Below are 20,858 nucleotides of genomic sequence, written 5' to 3'. Positions count from 1 at the left end.
GAGGGGACGAGGTACACTTATATGAAGACCATGTCAACCTATGCAAAAAACATGCGAAAAACTCAAAGCGACCTTTTGACTATGTCAACCTAATTCATGCATTGACTGTTGACTGACTTACACCCACTCTCTGTAGAGCGATGCAAATAGCATAATAATCACACATTGGGCAAGTAACATCTACATTAGTTACGGACAGTCAGTCCGAACTCTGATGCCTCCGCACCAGCGCAAGGGAGGTTCGGTCCGGAGGGTCCCAGAAACTACTGAGCAGGTCTGCGACTGGACCACAACATTTAAAATTACCATATAAAAATGAACATAAAAAGTGGTGTTGGGTTCTGTGAAATAGTTAAATGTAAATGTTAGACCTTTTTTTCATTTTTTTTATTATTTAAATCACTAGCAACATGTATTGCACTACAATTTGAGTCACTTCATTCAAAAAAATAAATAAAAAAAGCAATTTGACATCATTATGTAGAAAAATACTATACATCATATAAACATTGTCAGGCACTTAACACAAGATGTAAAATGTCTGGTCACATTAACCTTTGGATAAAGAAAAAAAAAAAGGCTCTTTAAAATTAGTGCTTACAAGGAAATTTGGTATAGAAATTAAATAAATACAATTGAAGATGCCAGTTATACAATTTCAACTGTAAAAAACAAAAAGTAAAAATTTGAAATGTTGATAACTATTCTAACCTATAACCAAATACAATATATCACAAAGCTTGGAACAACAGTTGGCCATCGAGTACTTGTTTACTCTTCAGTGTTCCAGCACTGAATTTAAATACATTATTTTATTTCTCAAATATTTGGTAGCTAAGGAAACAATGCTGATCTTTTAGCCATAAGAGCTCAGAATATACTAGTGGAACAGAAAATAAATAGTAAGGCTCAAGTATGTCCTCAGAAAAAGTGCATGTAAAAGTTAATCAGCCAGTATTTACCCTGCACAGAAACAAAATAACTTCCCAAACCTATCTCTCTCTGCACTGGTTACATTTTTGCCCCACTGGCAGTGCAGCATGATTTTGCCTAGTTGTCTACTTTTTTGCTTTGCTAACAAACCTGAATTATGTTCTATATTAAAGATGTTTCATATTAACAAGGAACTGAGCTAATCAAACGTCAAAAAAAAAAAAATGTGTGATAATATACTAAAGACTTTATTGCACTGCAATTCCTACGGCGTTAAAAATTAAAGTCTTCCATAGTATTATCCCTACTATGCCATAAATAGTACCATATCTTTCTGGGAGAGCTTCTCCCCTCACACTCCTGTCTAAATGCTTTGCCACAATACTGTACAATGGTGAATATTAGTTTTGTGTATGTGTCCTCAGACCTGCATTCACCCATGACTTTCTGAATACAAGGCTTTGTGTCTCAAATGTTCTTCCAGGCACTGAATTGCAATTGCATCAACGTTCATGTCGAATTTGTTAGCAAATAAGTGGTGCTTCCCCAACATAAACTGCAAGTCACCAGCTCCAAACACACAAATTGAACGGACATGAGTACCAGCGCACGGTGGATATGGTGCGCCCATGGACACATCTCCTTCATAGTACTCCCACTTCACGAACCTGGAGATCGAATTCATGTCAGAAATGTCATATTTACTATTGGCAGGGACCGATCCTGGCATTTCAGGAAATCTATGTAATGTGGCCCATACAAATTCATCTGGACTATAAGTGTCCTTAGACCATTCCAGAAATGCTCGAATTTTATAATTTTCCAAGACATAGCTGACAAATGCTCTGCAAACAACAAAATAGGCACTGCCAGAAAACACCTGAATCTGGAAGGGTGGAGGCTCTTTGTCAGTATCGGTTCTCTGAATATTGCCCCCTGATATTTGGTAGTGTTTCCGCCACCTAGTTTCTTTATGTGGTGGCATCTTTTCAGATTCTAGGCTGTTCTCACCCTTTAAAGCTTTCAACATTTGCACCATTTCTCTGTTGGTTTTTATTGGAAAGTCCATACCACAAAGGTTTATTAAGTATTTCCAGTGGGCTTTGGTATGGTAGAGATCTTTCATGCAGTTAAGGTCCGCCTGCAATCGTGTCCATGATGCATACACTACATTTTCCAATTGGGAGGCAATAAAGACGTTTTCAAAACAAGATGCAATGGACTTCACTGCAGACAGAAAAGATTCTGTAGCTTTTTGGTCAACATGGATACAGTAGAAATTCTGAGGCATATATATTGCGCGCAATAGTCTTTCTAGCATGTCAATTCGGTGATGAACAACTATTGAAAATGCTAAAGGGAAGTCACTCTCCTCTTTGCTGAGGGGATATAAAATATATTTGCGGTCCTTGGTAAAAGAGTTGCAGTCTTTTGTCATGTTGATGTAATCATTTTCAGTCAGATGCTGCAGCTGGCTCTTGAAATCAACGGTAATCAGTTGTAATTTGGCATTTTCTATTTCCTCGTAATGTCCCTTTACGATGTTTGTGCAGTTCACATGTATTCTGGGATTCTCCAATACAAGATCTGATTTGCTATGGCCATAAAATAGAGTTTTGTTGTGGTTTTTAACCATTGTAAGTGTCACTGCAGTGAGTGCAATACAGATAAACAAGGTTACTCGTTTTACTTTACAATTACGTAATCGTCTCCTCAGCATTTCAGAAGAGAATGGATTACTCCTATCACGCAGGAAGAAAACAAAAAATTATTCTTCTGTGCCCAAGTGTCATCAGATGTCGTTCTGGGATTCTTGGCAGTGGATACCTAAAGTAGAAAATGAGAACAGTAAAAATGTTACTTTTTTTTCTCTTTTAGCAATTCTGTGCAACCCCCACCAAGGACAACATTTTCTATTGTAGTCCGACTAGAATTCAGCTTATTGCTGCCAACATTGTGCTAATGAACAATATCCATCTGCATTGTCCACCCGTATATGCACTTCATAAACACATGGTTCTGCAAAGCATGGGAGGATTCTTGGAAGCCCTCTTTGCCAGCACTAGGGACCACACCAATAACACCATCTATAGAGGTTTTCTAACTGAAAATGGGCAGAGCCCTTTAGCTAGTGCCCAACTACACATTTCAATATCAACACTTTATTTTTCAGGTATACTTTATATGCGCCTCCCTTGTGTGTGCACCAATGATCAGTATAATGGTCAAGACAGTGTACATGTAAGAGATTTCTTGGTAGAATAGTACTGCAGAGGTAACGGTGTTGAACTTGAACAAAAAAAGTTTTCAGTCTGCAATCTAGATAAATCAGAAATATTGACGGTCAAAACAGATAGATTATTAATAGGCAAAATTAATAATCTAAAAAATACATCCATCTTATACCCCTTCCACACCAGCTTAAATTTCGGAGACCACACGGTACTAGCGCTGGTGTGAAAGGTTCCCGGGACAAATTACCGGACTACTTTGCCTGCAATTCAACCCTGCTAGGTAGCAGGGTTGTTCCCAGGTTCAACCCGGGGACCTGGCTGGTGTGAATGGGGTAGGGTATATTTACCCGGGTTGACGGTCCTCTGTGTCCTGTCTGGCTAGGAATCCACGCAGGTGGCGGGTGCAAATGACAGGACAGGCGGTGCATGATGACGCAGCTCTCCGGCGGCAGTGAGGGCACTGGAGAGCTGCGTCATCTTCATCCGCCGCTTGTCCAGTCATTTGCACCACCGCCTTTGTGGATCCCCGGCCTGCACAGAGGACAAGCAACCGGGGTGAGTATTCTTCCCACCTCCGCCGTCATCCCGCCTCATCCCCACCTCCTGCACACAACAGAAAATGCAGGGACTTTTCTGGTGTGAAAGGGTCCCAACCCAGGAATGTCCCTGCTTGTCCCGGGAATGTTGGGTTTGTCTCTGCATTTCTGGTGTGAAAAGGGTATTAGTTCAGTCTTAACTCTCTTTAGAAGTTAAGTTAGTAACAGTTTATTAAATATTACTAATCCAGAAAGTCCACTGACATAATAATACAGTTAGGGCCATAAATATTGGGACATTAACACAAATTTCATATTTTGGGCTCTATACAAATACACCACAATGGATTTGAAATGAAACAAACAAGATGGGCTTTAACTGCAAACATTCAGCTTTAATTTGAGGGTATTTAAATCCAAATCAGGTGAAAAAAAGGGCAGGAATTTCAACTGTTTCTATATGTGCCTTTCACTTTTTAAAAGGGACCAAAAGTAATGGGACAACCGACTTAAAAGCTATTTTATGGACAGATGTGGGATATACCCTTGCTATTTCATCATCAATTAAGCAGGTAAAAGGTCTGGAGTTGATTCCAGGTGTGGCATTTGGAATCTGTTGCTCTCGACTCAATATATGATCCAAAGAGCAGTCACTATCAGTAAAATAAGCCAACATTAGGCTGAAAAATCAAAACAAACCCCATCAGTGAGATAGCAAAAACAATAGGTGTGGCCAAAATAATATTTTGGTACATTAAAAAAAAAGAAAGAAAACACCAGAGAGCTCAGCAACACCAAAAGACTCAGAAGATCACAGAAAACAACTGTGGTGGATGACAGAAGAAGTCCTTCCTGTTGAAACACCCCCCCCCCCCCCCTCCCTTCACAACAGTTGGCCAGATCAAGAACACTTTCCAGTAAAACCCAGCGTCTGGTGATGTCTATGTGTTCCAGACTTCAGGCTGTAATTGACTGCAAAGGATTTACAACAAAGTGAAAGTTTGATTTAGGATTGTTTAGTTTGTTCCATTAAAATGTGAGAGGCACGAATAGAAACCGTTAAAGCTGAAAATCTGCAGTTAAAGCATTATTAGTTTGTTTCATTGCAACTCCATTGTGGTGGTGTATAGAGCCCAAAATATGAGAATTGTGTCAATGTCCTAATATTTATGGACCTGACTGTATATGCCTTTAATTCACCCTGCTTTACTGGGCAGAGCCTAATACACACAAAGTCACAGAGCAACACACAAAGCATGCTTGAACACAGCTGTGGATTTGTCTTTTACCGTGTTCCAGAGTGCTGAAACCACATAATTAGCCATGTGTGCTTCTAGCACAGTGTGGTCTGTATATCAGCACTGATATGTAAGCCAGATCCCCTGCTAGAAACACCACAGCAGACAGCAACACCCCAGGCAGGGAACAGGAACTGGTAGGGGGAATTGGCTCTAAATTGCACACCCTCAGTAATGAAAGGTGCCATCTGCTGAGAATAAAATGGGTTACACAGAGAGAGAGGGTGCAAATGCACTATGCTATCATTACATAATATATAATAAGAGGTTGTTGGTATATCATTGGCCAGTGATATTGGCCTGCCCACCAATCGTCCAGGTCACCTCTTGTCTACCTTCAAACATATAGTAGGGACCTCCATACTTATAATTTCACCACTTTACTACCCCTATTCTTTATTGTGATGCCCTGGGGGGGTCCTTAGCTGGATCGTGTTTCGGGGTTCCCTGCGTCCCAGGTGGTGACCCCAGAGTGTTAGGGACCTGCTCGACAAGAGGTGACCTGGACGATTGGTGGGCAGGCCAGTATCACTGGCCAATGATATACCAACAACCTCTTATTATATATTATGTAATGATAGCATAGTGCATTTGCACCCTCTCTCTCTGGGGAACAGGAACTGCATGGATTTTGAAAGATAGTGGGTGCTAGAATGAACACTAATATACACACACACAATATAAAAACATCACTAATTTACATCAGCCCTATCCTTCGTGCGAGCGGGCAACCTCAGGTCCGAAAACTCACTCCAAAAGGCCACAATTCCAATGACATGCACACAATAAACTTATGCGATGTGTGAATGACACTCTGCTATAGGGTCACCTATTCAGTCACAATTGTAGATCAGAACATAAGAGCTATATATAAAACCGTGCCCGTGTGATGAATGTTTCCACATGCTGCAGTATTGTATTATGTTGGTAGTGCTCATGTACACTAGTTATTAGTAGTGCGCCTTTGTGATTTTTTTTTTTGCAGTAGCCCCACTCGTTGGTATGGGTTGGTAACCATGGTGATGGATCGGTGTCACTGACTTGAGCTCACACGTAGACGTGTTGACATTATCAGATGGCGCTGCAGACGAGCGGGTGCATGGTCCCGCTGCGGTTTGCAGCCTGCATGATACCCTATGAAAAGGTATGTTCGGCTTTCTTGCTTTTTGTACACTTGAAAAAAAGTTCAAAACTAAACTGAAACGTTGTGGTAGACCCGAGTACCCGATACTACTAGTATCCAGTTACATGTACATTTTTTGGTGGGGCTTTCGCATGTTTTGAGTCTGGTCACCAGTGTGAACATGATCTAGTCCCAATTATAGGGTCTCTCAAAAATGGTTAAAAGCCTCTTTCATACAAGTACTGTAAATACTAGTGTCCATAAAAAGGGTGCAGCAAGTAACATCTGCCCATTCACAACAGAGTAAAGTGGAAGTCAGAAAGAAAACTTTTTACATGCTTTTAAAACTAAAAAAATGCAGTGCAATGTAGAAAATGACTAAATATAGCATATACCGATAGAAATCATTGGTCATTGGAAATGTTAATGTTGATATGGGATGCGTTCCCAATTAAGAACAGCTGAATGAAAGTCCACCGTTGTTCATGTGGCAGGACAGAACGCCAGCCAGCAGCTTTAGGTATGAAAGCCGTACTTTGTTAGCACAGAGAGCTTTCCCTGCTCTCCCTTAATATGTGCTTATTATAAAGTGCAGATACCCATGCTAGGGTTTCTCTACGAGATAAAAAAAGGTTTTCAGATGACAACGTGTTTATACATTATAATGAAAGTAAAAATTAAAATAGGGTTTTCTTCGTGCAGTCATACACACAATGAGAGACATTTGCGCATTTACTATGTAAAACCGTGCAGAAACAACATTTGTTCATTACCCTCTTATAGCAGTTACTGGAAAAGGGGCAGTGTGAAGACAGATAAGCCGAGCGTAGTGAGCCAGTTGTTCACGTCCACTGTGTCGACATTCAGGACAAAAATAAAATAAAATAGAAAATAGTGAAAAACCCCATGTTGACCTTATGCTTATGTTGACCTAATGAACTGGTTGACCTAATTGCGGTCTATCCAATGATCCATACCCAATTTCAGTTCTGCAGATTTGTGAAATGCAGAACTGAACGCCAATAGGAAGCCTGATTTATCTGCTCTCTCTGCCTTTCCTACATTATACTGTAGGTGTCCCCCAATTGGAGAGGCTGTGCGTGAAGTTGATTAACAAACAAAAAGCTTAAGCAGCCACAGGTACAGCAGGTATCTATTTGTTTATGATGATATTGTGCAGCATCACAGCGTTGCTCTGTGGCAGTTTTGCATGAACATACAAATGAGCATTATTTGCCTTCCTACTGGATATACATTAGAGTTGGCTTTGTACTCGCCAGTATCGCCATGCTTCGGGCACGGTGCTTCCCTGCACTCGCCACACTATTCTATTCTCCCTCCAACCCCTGAAGAAGGTGGGAAAAACCAAACATGTTGACCTTTTGACTGTCTACTGCCATTTTGACCTTCCAAACATTTTGGCTTTAGCCATGTCAACCGTCAGTGGTTGACGTTATATATGTGTCGACCTAACCACTGTATACCAAAGGCCCATACACACTGGCCGATTTTGAGCTGAAAGCCGCTTAGGTTGTCTTTGAGCTGCTTTCAGTTAAAAAGCTACCCAGTGTGCACAGCCCGGTGATCAGCGGAGATGCGTGCTCCCGCATCAGTGCCTGCCCCGCCGCTTATCTGCTGGTATTACCAGCAGATGAACGACAGGGTGGATGGCTTTCCATAGCGTCCTGATATGGAAAGCCGTCCACCCCTGGGAAAATTGCTTGGACGAGTGAATATCGCTCAGTGTGTATGCACTGAGTGATTTTCTGCCCACCAATTTACCCATCATACACGCAAAATTGCTCAGTGTGTATGCACCTTTAGACTTAGGGGCATATTAACTAAAGAGCGAGTATTTAGAAGTGGATATGTGGTCTATAGCAAACAGGTTATACTTACCATTTACACCTATTAGAAGGAAGAATCTTATTGGTTGCACTGGGCAACATCTCCACTTCTATAAACCCAAACTTTAATATATATGTGCAAAAAAAAAAAATACAGTTCGTGTATAATACCCGAAAGAGATTTCAGGTCATGGGCTTTGCCCAAACACAAAACTGATAACCAGATGGAGGACAAAAGGTACTTATGTAGTATCTGGGCGTCCGATTTAGAAATCGGATCGCATCGCATGCGACCAAATCGTATGCTATGCGATGGTCAAGATTTTTCCATAGGATTCAATGTTAAAATGGTCTGAGTCCATAAAAATAAAAATAAATAATGTATAAATAAAATAAAAAATGTCCTGATAGGGAGATACTGACCATCAGTACAAAAATAAATATCCTTAACCAACTACAGGTTGTTTTTAGTCGAGCGAAAAATTACCTGCGATCACACAAGGGATATGGTATAAGTTCCGCACCCCAGGTGTTATTGTGGCTCTGACAGCTGCTCATCACAGAGGCACCCAAATCAATAGGAAAACTTGTTGCCTATGATAAATGGTGCTCCAGCCAATCAGCGCTTGTCATGTGTTGGGCTGATTGGCTGGCACACCATTTACCATAGGCAACGAGTTTAATCATTTGTTGATAAATGAACCACTAAGCCAGATGACACTTATTTCAGACCATTATATTGTTAGATTCAACTGAGTAGAGATAAGCTGGGTACAAACTAGACCAGTGGTGTCAAACTCATGGCCCTCCAGCTGTTGTGGAACTACACATCCCAGCATGCTCTGGACTGCTAAAACTGTGGCAGGACATGCTGGGATGTGTAGTACCACAAGTTTGACACCACTGAACTAGACAATATTTGTAAATTATTTTGTAGAGAATTCCTATTCATCAGAGCAAATTCTCAAAATCATTCAATGTGTAGCCACTATATCCCATGTCATCTGTACATGCAGGTTAAATCGGGGGATGTCGCTAGTGATGTCGAATACAACATGCTGCCCCACCTTCACCATCGGTCCCAGCATCAGCAAGTGTGTATGTACTTGCTGATGTCGCGATATCCCGTTGCCAACTATCTTGCAGAGTACACTCATTGTGTAGTGTGCACCCATCATTAAGGTATAAAAATGTGAGATTGTGTGGGTCATTCAGGGGGCAGGCTACTGTAGGAGGGTGAGCACATGTGGCATGCCTCTGTAAATGGGATGTTACCGTTTGGCTGTGAAGCTATATTACTACTTTTCCGATTATGCTGTTTATATTCCTGCATAAGCAGCTATTCCACTGGCTGTACCTTTTCTAGAACAACATTTTATTTTATTCTACTTCTAATGCACTTCAGTCTTCAGTGGTTGCCTAACTATGCCTGCAGTGACAAAGTGCAAATGTTGCCCATAGGAACCATTCAACTTCTAATTCGGTCCTCAGGACCCCACACACCGTTCCCATTTTCCAGGTCGCCCGGCATGTGCACAGGTGCATTCATTACTCACTGACATGGAAAAAAAAAAAAAACACAGGCGGAGCTAATTATCTCACTTGTTATTCTGTGAGGAGACCTGCAAAACATGCACTGTGTGGGGTCCTGAGAACGGAGTTTGAGAACCTGTGTGCTAATACATCTCCCCATACTCATTTTCCCAACACAGAATATTTTCTATTTGTTCTATTGAAGGAAACCATGCTGTTTTCTTCTGCACAAGTAAAATCCCACATTGGCAACAGACTGATGAACATTGCCAAACCATAATTTAAAACAGAATAGAAATGAACTGTTGTTTTTCCTCTACCAATTAACAAAAAAAATGCTGGGAAAAATTATTTCCCTAACTGGAAAAACAGAACTTAAAAACAGAGGTGGGCAAATCCAAGATTTGCGCTACAAGCAGGTAATTTGGTAACCACATACAGTAAATTGCACAAGAGAAGTATCAAACCTTTGAGAGAGAGATAGAGGCGTATTCAGGGCCAGATGCACTAAGCTTGAAAAGTGATATAACGGAAAGTACAACCAACCAATCAGCTCCTGCCTGGTAGTTTTCAAACACAGTCTGTGTACAGTTCCAGAAAACGAACACCTCTACAGCCTTCTTTGATTCAGCATCTGCCTGCCATTGTCTAAACCATGGGTCTTCAATCTATGGCCCTCCAGATGTTGTGAAACTACATGTTCCAACATGCATTGCCACATTTTTTCTAAGAAGAGCATGCCAAAACTGTCAGGGCATGCTGGGAAATGTAGTTCCACAACATCTGGAGGGCCACAGGTTGAAAACCTGTGGTCTAAACCAAAGACCCCTGTGGGCAGAAATGGCCAATGCGGAGTTTCTGGAAGCGAGAGTACAGACCTCTTTAGGAGCATCTCCTAAGTATGCCGCTGAGTCTTTTATATGTTCAGCAAAGTAAATAAGCTCTTCAACTGGTACTGGCCTGGAGACCTTCCACCAATTGTGATGCCTTGTTCACCCGGCAACCAACCATATCTGATCGTAGAGTCACTACATTTACCATATCTCACACAGGACACTACCAACTCTCTTATCCATGCACTCATTATATCCCGCATTGATTATTGCAATAGTCTCCTAACTGGTCTTCCCAAGAACAGACTCTCACCACTGCAATCAATTTTAAATGCTGCTGCTAGGCTGATCTTCCTTGCAAGACGCTCATCGTCTGCCGATCCGCTCTGCCAGTCCCTTCATTGGTTGCCTGTATCGTACAGTATTCAATATAAAAAACTTCTACTCGCATATAAAGCTATTAACCATACTGCACCAGCATACATTTCCTTACTTATCACAAAATATCTCCCATCTTGACCACGCCCCTCTGCACAAGATCTGCGTCTCTTCTGCACAGATTACTAGCTCCCATTCAGTATTATAGGACTTTCATCGGGCTGCTCCCATCCTATGAAATGCCCTTCCATGCACAATAAGACTCTCCACTAGTCTCCAAACTTTCAAGTGTTCCCTGAAAACTCACCTCTTCAGGCAAGCCTATCATATATAAGTTCTACACACATAACCCTCTGAGGCACTTCTGTATTATATAGCTTCCCTTCTGGACTTGTAACTTGGTGGGACTGCTATGCTATTACTGGTGCCTGTCCTTGTGTTTCCCTCCCATGTCCCTATAGATTGTAAGCTTGCAGCAGGGCCCTCTTACCTCCAAATCGGTCTGTTGTTACCCAGTTTGTTTTATCACGGTCTACTTTTGTAAAGCGCAACGGAATCTGCTGCGCTATATAAGAAACTATAAATAAATATAAATGGATTTCAAAGGTACTGTAAAGCTTTCCGTCAGCAACCGCCTTCAAAGGAGGTGGCTCCTGGTACAGGAAGTACCATCTACTTAGATAAGCGACATACAGAAGAGCTTCACAAATATTTTTGCTATCAGAAGCAAAAGGGTAAGTCATCTGAAATCTCTCGTCAGGCTGCTAGCTGGTAGATATAACTCTCATTGTCTGAATTAGGGAATATTGCAATTGATTTTTTATTTATTTTTTGCAAAAAAAAAAAAAAAAAAGGACTGTTGGTCTGAACTGGCACGGACTCCTCAACCTTTAGTACTTGGCACTCAGCCAGAATCAAAGCCTCAATGCCCAGAGGGTTAGGATTCCTGCTCTGCTGAGCAGACATCCTCCTCAGATTCCTGTGTAAACTCTCCTTACTCCAGGAGAGGGGGCTCCTCCTGTAGACCAGACTGGAGCACTGAAGGAAAAGGCCTCTTTTTTAGATAAATGTTACAGGGTGTTACAACCTTTGAAAAACCCTATGCTGGAGTCTATCTCCACCGCTTACAATGGCTCCTCTTTCAAATGGCATTTTTCTATTACTGAATGGATTTTTAATGCAGGGCATCCCACTAACTGGGTGCTCTGCCCATACTCACAAGCTGCCATCCTGCAGCAGCATCCAGAATCTGTAGTCTCAGAGCTGGAAACCCTGAAGAAACCATAGTGGTGCAGGGGTCTACCCGGCAGCCCCCCGATGTGGACAGGCAGAGCAGCCGCTGCACGGTCCTCCTCTTACTGCTAGTAGAAAACCTAGCTAAATAACATGGACTCACAGGAGAAGCCAAAAATGTGCCCAGCGCCAGAGTATAGAGGGGAGGAGCTAACACACTACTCAAATTAGTTAATGTGCCAACTCCCAATTACTATACTTCTATACCCACTGTAAAAAGACTAAATTCCAGTGTCCCGTGCTGGTTGAAGGGAGTAATATATTACAGTATTAATATCAGATATGTTCCTATTGGTTTGGGTATGGGAGACTGGCGCTTAGAATGCCAGTGTTCATGTAAACTGACCGCGGCTACCCAACACCTGGTGGCTGACCCTCCCTTCTTGCAGACCATCACCCAGTATAACCCTTACCCTCCCTGGCATACTTCCATTTGGGATGTTGGCTTCCGGGATTACAGCACCTGGCTGTCAGGATGCCCCTTCTAATAAATATACTTTCAGTTTATAACCTGAATATGAATCTTCAGAAAATAGAGATCGTGTATTTCTCACAACATGAACTCCCACAACAAACACACTTAGAATTTACAGTTGAAGCATAAAGTAATAAAGGGTTTTCATAGCTTTTCTTGTAGAGTAAACTTAAGGCCTATACACACTAGGCAACTTTGAGCTGAAAATAGCTTACGTTTGGTGTTTATGGAGACTTTCAGCTCAAAATCTGCCAGTGTGTATGGACGGTGATGTTTGCTTCCGGAACAAAATCGGCAGCCACCGCCAGCCATCAGGCTGTTTTACCAGCCGAGTGAACCACTCTCCACAGCCTCCTACTGTGGAAAGTTGTTCACCCACCAAAGCGCCAACTGGCACAATTGTAAAAGATAGTATAAACATACGGGAGAAACGTCTACACAATGAAAACAAACGAGGCAACATAAAAATTTGTAAAACACCAGCGAGAATAAACTAAATAATAATAACTCAACCGCAAACAGCAAGCAGTTTCAAGCAAGTTCCTGGCACCCTCTCCGGACGTTTTATAATAATACCAACTGAACCACGTAACTAAAAGGGAGATTTTGCAGTAAACCCATAGTCTTCCATTTTAAATACTAAAGCTTCCCCCTCCCATCAGCCTTTAACCAATAATAAATAAAACCTCTACAAATTAAGGGGCTGAATCAACAAGGCTTGCATTCACTGCCTAGTGAGCCCGTAAACGATAACATAACCATAATGATTGGTGCTTATACAAACATTCGTACATATGCATTACCTATATATTCATACACATTATGTACGTACCAAGTGTTCAATGCCAGGCACACCAGTATTTTGCCGACTGTAACACCAGGCTGTTCAAACTATCTTAAAAAAGTTACATGAGGAGCAAGACGATGGAAAAAGATGATAGAGTAACCAATGATTACATTTTAGCCATGACAAAGTACGGGACACTTAAGGCTATAAAGAGAACTTTGTTCCCTAGAACATTACTGTTTATTTCTAACAAAAAATAAGGCACTAGCACTTTTAGCAGACATCACATTTACTGTATGGCTGGAAATAATCCGTTTACTTAAATCTGGGTATATGTAGGCAATTATAAGACAGAGAAAGACTTTAAACCGTGATTTTCACTTTTGCTTTTCCATAAACTCAACACTTGAATCAGAGTAACCTGCTTATTAAATTTACAATTGTTCTAGTACTCACCATCTTAAAATAGAATATAATGTCTGAATATAGCGGTCTTCTGTTACACGTTGTCTGGCTAAGAGAACAGAAGAAGAGCACCATGGGGCTGATTCAGAAGGTGGGGTTGGGCTGTATGCGCACAGTCAGTCATTTGCAAGGCACCCAGTGTTTTATTGGCGAGCCCACAAAACCAGTGGGAGCTACGTTAAAAATTACTGGGTGTACCCCTGCGAACGCCTGCTCGTTTTGAAATGGGAATGCAAATTACATTCCCATTTTAAAATTCCTACATTAAAATTCCCATTTTAAAAGGAGTTATTTGCACCATCATCTGCAGGATTGACTCATATGAATTTGGATCCTTAGTGGACATTTATTGGAATCTTGGAAGGACTTTTGAACCCAAATGGACGATATTGTTCGAAAGTCCAAAGTTTATATATTATTTCTTTATGGTTATCCACTGAGCGCAAATTGTATGTGTGCACTATTTTTTGTTCACTCCAGACAACTACGAAATCTGTCACGTAACGTAGATCATCAATGGCGTAAATCTCGTAACCTCACATATAAAAGTCTATCTACCACTCCTACTGCAATGCTTTGGACACTGCCAAACATACTTCCAATCTCTCATCTCTTCTCATGCCAACCGACCTTAAGTGACTTTTTAAGACTTTTAAGTCTCTTCAGTACCCTCCCACTCCTCCCCCCACCGGCCACCATCAGCGAACAAGAACTTGCCTCCTACTTTAAGGACAAGATTGATAACATTCAAGGTGAGATGGTATGCTCTTCTGCAGCCTCTAACCTACTCACTTCCCCACCTGAACCCTCTGGCACGGTCTCTTCATTTGAGCTCAATAATGAAAAAGGAATTATCCACACTCTTCTTAGCGTTGCTCATCCCTTTTGTTTTGCTTGTTTCAGTCTCTCCCTATTCAGACTTGATGTTGCACTGCAGGTGGAAAAAAAAATGTAACATGTGCAGAGTTAGATTTGGGTGAGCTATTTCTTTCTGTGCAGGGTAAATACTGGCTGCTTTAAGCTTACACTGCAATTTAGATTTCAGTTTGAACATACCTCACCCAAATCTGAATCTTTCTGTACAGATTGCATTTGCCTCACCTGCAGTGCAACATGGTTTCACCCATTGGAGAAAAAAAAAAAAAAAAAAATAGTGCTTTGGGATCATGTCTGAATTAGGCCCATAGACCCCACAGGCTTAGTAGCCTGGGTGGGAGGTACAGTATTACGTAAATGTGATTCTAAATTCCTTGCAGAGGAATAAAAGGTCTGAAGATCATCTTACTGTATACCACAGACTGCTATTGTGTGCACTATGGACCACAGGCTGACTGTGTGCGTCAGACTGAAGCTTTCTGCTGCACAGGTCTCTGAGAACATGGCACCCATGTTACTGTATGTCGCTTAGGAAATAGAAATGATCACTTTCACTCATGGTTGAACCAGCTCCTTGTTACTTATCAAAAAGGGTTCTTTTAAAGACAAATCTTTATTGTCAGGGCCATTAAAATCCAATTACCGATTTTAGCGAACAGAATATGGAGGACAACAGTAATGGATTTAATATTAGCCTTCCTACATGTCAAACTCAAAAGGTTCAATACATACAATCCCCTATCTGAGACAATAGAAATTGTAACCTCATATGGACCTTTTTCTGCTACATAAACTGAAAAAAGAAAGGCATAAAATACTGTAACACTGCATACACATTGATCAAGTAATAATAGAGTTTGCATAGAGGTTTAAGCGTTCCAAGCAGGGTCACAAAAAGATGGTAAATCCCACTCACATGTACTATACCAGAGGTTCCAAAACGGAACACACTGAATATATACATGCCACATAATTAGCTGCTTGTGAAACCTATTTGCTCCAATAAGATGCTATTGAAAAAGTCCCTCAAGTGGAGGCTAGATGTACAGTATGTGGACACATCTGTACAACTAGTATTACATGATTTTGTAGATTTCTTTCTTTATAGGTTATGCTGGGACATACAGTAACCCTGGAAAACAGAATACAAGAAGTTACTGGAGAGTACTATTTTTGGCTGTGGATCGTATTGTCGACACCACTTAGGTCGACAGGTGTCGAGGTCGACAGGTGGCAAGGCACACTATTTTATTCTCTCACCACGCCCTAGTGGATGGTAGGGCATGAAATACCGCCTGTCGGCACATGTCAGCTCAAAACACAGAAAGAAAAAAAACCAAGTCACCTTCCGACCTGTCGACATAACCCATGTCGACCTAAAACCATGTCGACCTTGACTGTGTTCCAGATTTTTATACCTAAACACCATTTACCCAGCACTACTATTGTTTGTATATTTTGGCTTCGAGTTTTGGTGTAAGCTATGCCTACTGGTATGGAAAGTATGAGCAAGTCAGTTTAAAAAAAAAAAAAAATCATGAAAAACTCATGTTGACCTAGACACTGTCGACCTTATGGCACTGATCTTTCTGTTCCTAAATTGCATAGGGAGGGACCATAGACTGCACCCCATGGGCCTGATTCTGATTCACTTGCAACAGCAAATGCTCTCTCTAAGTGACAAAACCATGTGCTTTGCAGGTGGGGCAGAGGCAACGTGCAGAGTTAGATTTGGGTAGGGTTTGTACTTCAAACTGATATCTACAGTATGTTGCAGTGTAGAAATAAAGCAGCCAGTATGTAACAAGAGAGATCTCAGAAATCGGAGGATTCTTACTGGATGGTAAAACTTCTTTGCAGAACTTCAAATATGAAGGTCTCTTACAATCGGCTTATGCGATTATTCAGCTATTGAGAGGACTATGTGGTAAAGACTATAGAGCAAAAAACTTTAGCAGAGAACAGCAATTGTTTCTATTAATACAGAAATCAATGACATGGAAACTTGCTTTGTTCTAGCGAGATAGGCAGAGCTGGGCACTACCTGCTCAGTAGAGGATGCAGTGCAGGGAGGCACTGGGCAAGAGAGGCCCTCTCCCTGCTCTGCATCCCCGCTGATGGATGCTGTTGCCGCCAGCTATCTGAAGCCTACAGTGGTAGCAGCAGGAAGCTCACCCTTTGGAAAGAATAAGTAACCAGGACCTGCAAGTGGACAGAACTACACAGAACTCCGGGGGGTAATGGCATTGTGTGTATAACTATTATAGTGGGCAGAGCTGACTGAACCCAGTATGTGGGGAAAGTGTGGCGAGGGGGGGGGGGGGGGGGGGGGGGCGGCATTAACCCCTGGCAGACCAGCTTGACCCCATGACAATGAGGGATAACCCCTGGCAGACCAGGATAAGCCCATGACAATGAGGAATAACCCCTGGCAGACCAGGATAACCCCATGACAACGAGCATTACCCCTGGCAGACCAGGATAACCCCATGACAACAAGCATTACCCCTTGCAGACCAGGTTAACCATCTGGCAGACCAGGTTAACTGCCTGGCAAAGAGCATGAAACCCATAGCAACGAGCATGTAGGTAAGCGTAAGTTATGAGGCATAATATGTAATAGGCATTATGGTGTTTGGTATACCGCTTAATGGGCATTACAGCGTGTGGTATATGAAATGGGCATTATGGCGTATGGTATAATATGATATACAGTAGGTATTATGGTGTGGCATAACGTGTAATGGGCATTATGTCATGTAGTATAATATGTAATGGGTGTGTGCACGTAATAGGTATTACGGTGTACATTTTTGGTGCGCGCCTTCGCCGCGCACTGTCCCTACAGTATTTTTGGTTTGTCATCCTGGCTCCCAGATTTGAAAGAAATGTGTCAAGCCCTGTGGTATAGACAGTAATTTCCTATCCACCAGTATGTTTCCAGAGCTCCTATCCCCTCTAAAAGGTCACAAAGTTGTTATATGAATTCACACCTCTATTTCATCTAATGTCATAATATATTTTCCTGAACCTGCATCACAGCAATACATCCACCCATATTGACGCTTTCCACATTTAACCTAGGGGCATTTTCTGACATGACGTGCATTGAATGAAACAAGTACCAGCAGGCACTGGTAGCTTTGTCAACAGATTGACAAGGTAGCTTTGTCAACCAGCATCCAGCATTACAGCGCTGTCTGCCCATCCTAGCGCTGAGTAGCAGCTACGGTGTAGACTCCCCCACCGCCCAGCAGGAAGCACGCTCTGGTCTCCCGATCATAGTGGAGCATGCAGGAGGAGAGTGTGGCAGCGTGGTGCAGAATAGACGCCGGGAGAGGCAGGGTTGGCTCCAGGGGCTTCAGTGGTCGCTCAGAAGGCCACAGATGTGCAGGGCCTTCTGAGGGACCATTATTAATTTATCCAGCAGGGCTTTATAGATCGGAGACCCGTGCATTTGAAACGCTGTGTGGGCTACACACCAGCGATTAACCATTTTCTTAGGAAATTAGTAAAATCTCTCAAAAAGTGGCTGAATATCGCTCTGTGTATAGGGCCCATTAGCACAAATCTCCCAGTGAGGGTTTGCAAAAGCAAACTCCTTCTTTAATGGACAAAACCATGTGCACTGCAGGTGGGGCAGATGTAACATGTGCAGAGAGTGAGATTTGGGTGGGGTGTGTTCCATCTGCAAACTAAATTACAGTGTTAAAAATAAAGCAGCCTATTTACTCTGCACAGAAACAAAATAAATCACCAAAATTTAACTTTATCTGCACATGTTGCATCTGCCTCACCTGCAGTGCACATGGTTTTGACAAAGAGTTTGCTTTTGAAAATCAACCAGAAACACCCCCATGTGTATACAGCTTGGGACCGACCATCGTCGCAAAAAAATAAATAAAGAAAAAAATAGACTGTGCAGGAAAGACAATACAGTGTCATGGAGTACAGTCAAATCAGCCAGTGTCCAAATCTAAAGTAAATCTAAAGTAAATATAGTCAAATCTAAAGTAAATATAGTCAAGATTGTATGGTTCTGGGGAGTTTAAGGGAAATCAGTCAAAAATCGTACCCAATGAGGTGTAAGCACATATCCCTGACAAGAAAATACAAAAAAAATAAATATGTATTTATTGTAAAATGTATTACAATTCTAAGTAGTAATGTTTGAATAGTGCACCTGCATCTTTTTTCTCTTTGTGTGGTTCCTCGTTTGTAATCTCCCTAGCAAGTTTCCGGGTCATAGATTTCTGCTAACTGACCTGAGAAAGAAACAATGGCTATTCTTTGCTATTGTATGCAAAGGTTGTTTTGGCCACATATTGCAATGATAGAGAGATTTTTATATTATTCAGCAATTGAAAATAACCGATGTGTTAAAGAGGGACATTCATATTTTATATTCAGAAAAAAAAAAGTGTTTCCATTCTCTCCAATGAAGATATCAGATTTAATTAATGTGGGGTACACACCAGGACGATTTGCTCCAAAATGAACAAATTTAGATACAATCGGTCGAGATTGTATCTAAATTTGCCATGTTTTGGGCCATTTCGCTGCGATCCCGATCCGATGCGCGGCCCCGCAGGTCGATAGATCTTTTCTGAGATCCTACCTGCTGCAGGTAGGATCTGAGAAACGACCATTGTAGTGGGTGCGGGTCGCGATCGGATCGCGATCACATTAGGGGCATTTTCTGTGTGTGTCGTACGTTCCCGTGACGACCCGCTGACGAGCAGCATCGTGCTGGTGTGTACCCAGCATAATACTTCACTGACCAAGTTAGACAACGTTGCAGTACGCAGTGTTGTCAGCTTTGATATATTAAGGGTTTTGCACACGGTGAGATTTTGACTAGATAGTCAAAATCTCCTAGAAAGTTAGCCAACATCTCCCAGTTTTCCTCCTGCTTCTAAATACCAATGCTAATTGCCTTGCATAGATAGACTATGCAGGCAAGGCAATTTTGACTAGATCATAGACTATCATTAGACAAGGGGCCCGATTCATAGTAATTCGGAACGGGGCAAAGACAGGAGAAAGCATTCGATGGTTGGCAACCATCGAATGCTTTCTCCTGCCAGCAGAGGCATGTGAGGGCATGTGTTCTCGTTACACATCTCCTTGCATGTTACCAAGTGATATCGGCGGCAGGCAAACCATCAGGCCCAAAATTGCTTAGTCAAAATTGTCCTTTAGTCAGTAGCTCACCATGAGCACACAGCTTTACCATCATAAGGAATTTGGTACAATAATCACTAAGTCAAATCTATTACATGCATAAATGTTGGCTGTGTATCAACGAAGGTATTTCAGGCAAGTCACAGGTCACTTCCTTCAAAAGAGTGCAGCAGAGGATTAACAGAACACTACCTGCAGCACCAGAGTGAACGCAAGGACATACCAGCATAAGTAAATGAAATGAATGCAGCAGAACTAGAGTGAATGAAAGTGACAGATGCGGAACGTTAGTAATAAAACATTTCATTGTTTGTCAGTGTAACACAGGTACAGTATATTGCAGCCAATGTTTCCTGCATGCCTACAGGTGGGGCAGCAGAACAATTCCCTAAAAGGAGTAAAAGGGCCAGACTTCTGGAACAAGCCAGATCAATGATTGGCAAATTTCCCAAATATGCAATAGTGATCCCTCTAATTTTGAGGACATTATTACCAGGTACACCAGTCACATTAACCCACACAGTGCATGCTTTGCTGGTAACCCAGCAAGTGCACTAATTACTCACAGACACATTTTATAAGGTCCGCAGGTGGAGTTAATTATTTCACTTGTGATTCTGTGAGGAGACCTGCAAAACATGCACTGCGTGGGGAAAAGAGGACCGAGTTCTAGATAGGTAGACAGTCAATAGCTCCAACTTTTGTCTATGTCGACCATTTGGGTTAAACCTATTCCATGATCTCCACTGTGAGACCACAGTGCTATAACCATTGCAGTTTAAGAGGTGCATACACACTAGGTGATATATTGAATAATGTTGCTCGATTTGGCCCTTCTGAGCAATAGAGTTCAAAATATTGCCCAGTGCATATGCTCCGAACAATGTGACCTCCCGCAGGTCATTAGCTCTCCCCCTTTGTCTGTGCATGCAGCTCAATGTGACAATATCATGAGCAACTGCATGTTTGCCAGTGTCCCTGGTTACATCATTACCGCATTATATAGTCCTTAGCTGAACAGGTCTGATTGGATGAAGCTGTGTTAAATAGGAAGGAGAGGCAA

General features: G+C 41.9%; 1 protein-coding gene across 3 annotated transcripts in view; it reads right to left on the bottom strand.

The window, feature by feature from the left end:
- Positions 1–388: 388 nt before the first annotated feature.
- GCNT1 (glucosaminyl (N-acetyl) transferase 1) overlaps positions 389–20,858 on the bottom strand; it is a 33,734-nt gene continuing 13,264 nt past the window's right edge. The window contains exons 2-3 of one of the 3 annotated variants that reach the window (XM_083186128.1): positions 18,795–18,876; positions 389–2,760 (exon numbers count right to left, since the gene is read on the bottom strand). In XM_083186128.1, coding sequence (XP_083042254.1) covers positions 1,367–2,653 — 1,287 coding nt within the window. In that variant the 5' untranslated portion in view covers positions 2,654–2,760; positions 18,795–18,876 and the 3' untranslated portion in view covers positions 389–1,366. Of the gene's footprint in view, positions 2,761–14,527; positions 14,645–18,794; positions 18,877–20,858 lie in introns of those variants that run through there. The other 2 variants (XM_083186129.1, XM_083186127.1) reach the window with 2 other exon arrangements.

This window comes from Crinia signifera, chromosome 1 (assembly GCF_055691185.1).
Source record: "Crinia signifera chromosome 1, ASM5569118v1, whole genome shotgun sequence".
NCBI lineage: Eukaryota > Metazoa > Chordata > Amphibia > Anura > Myobatrachidae > Crinia > Crinia signifera.
This window is presented reverse-complemented; position numbering and strand designations above follow the sequence as displayed.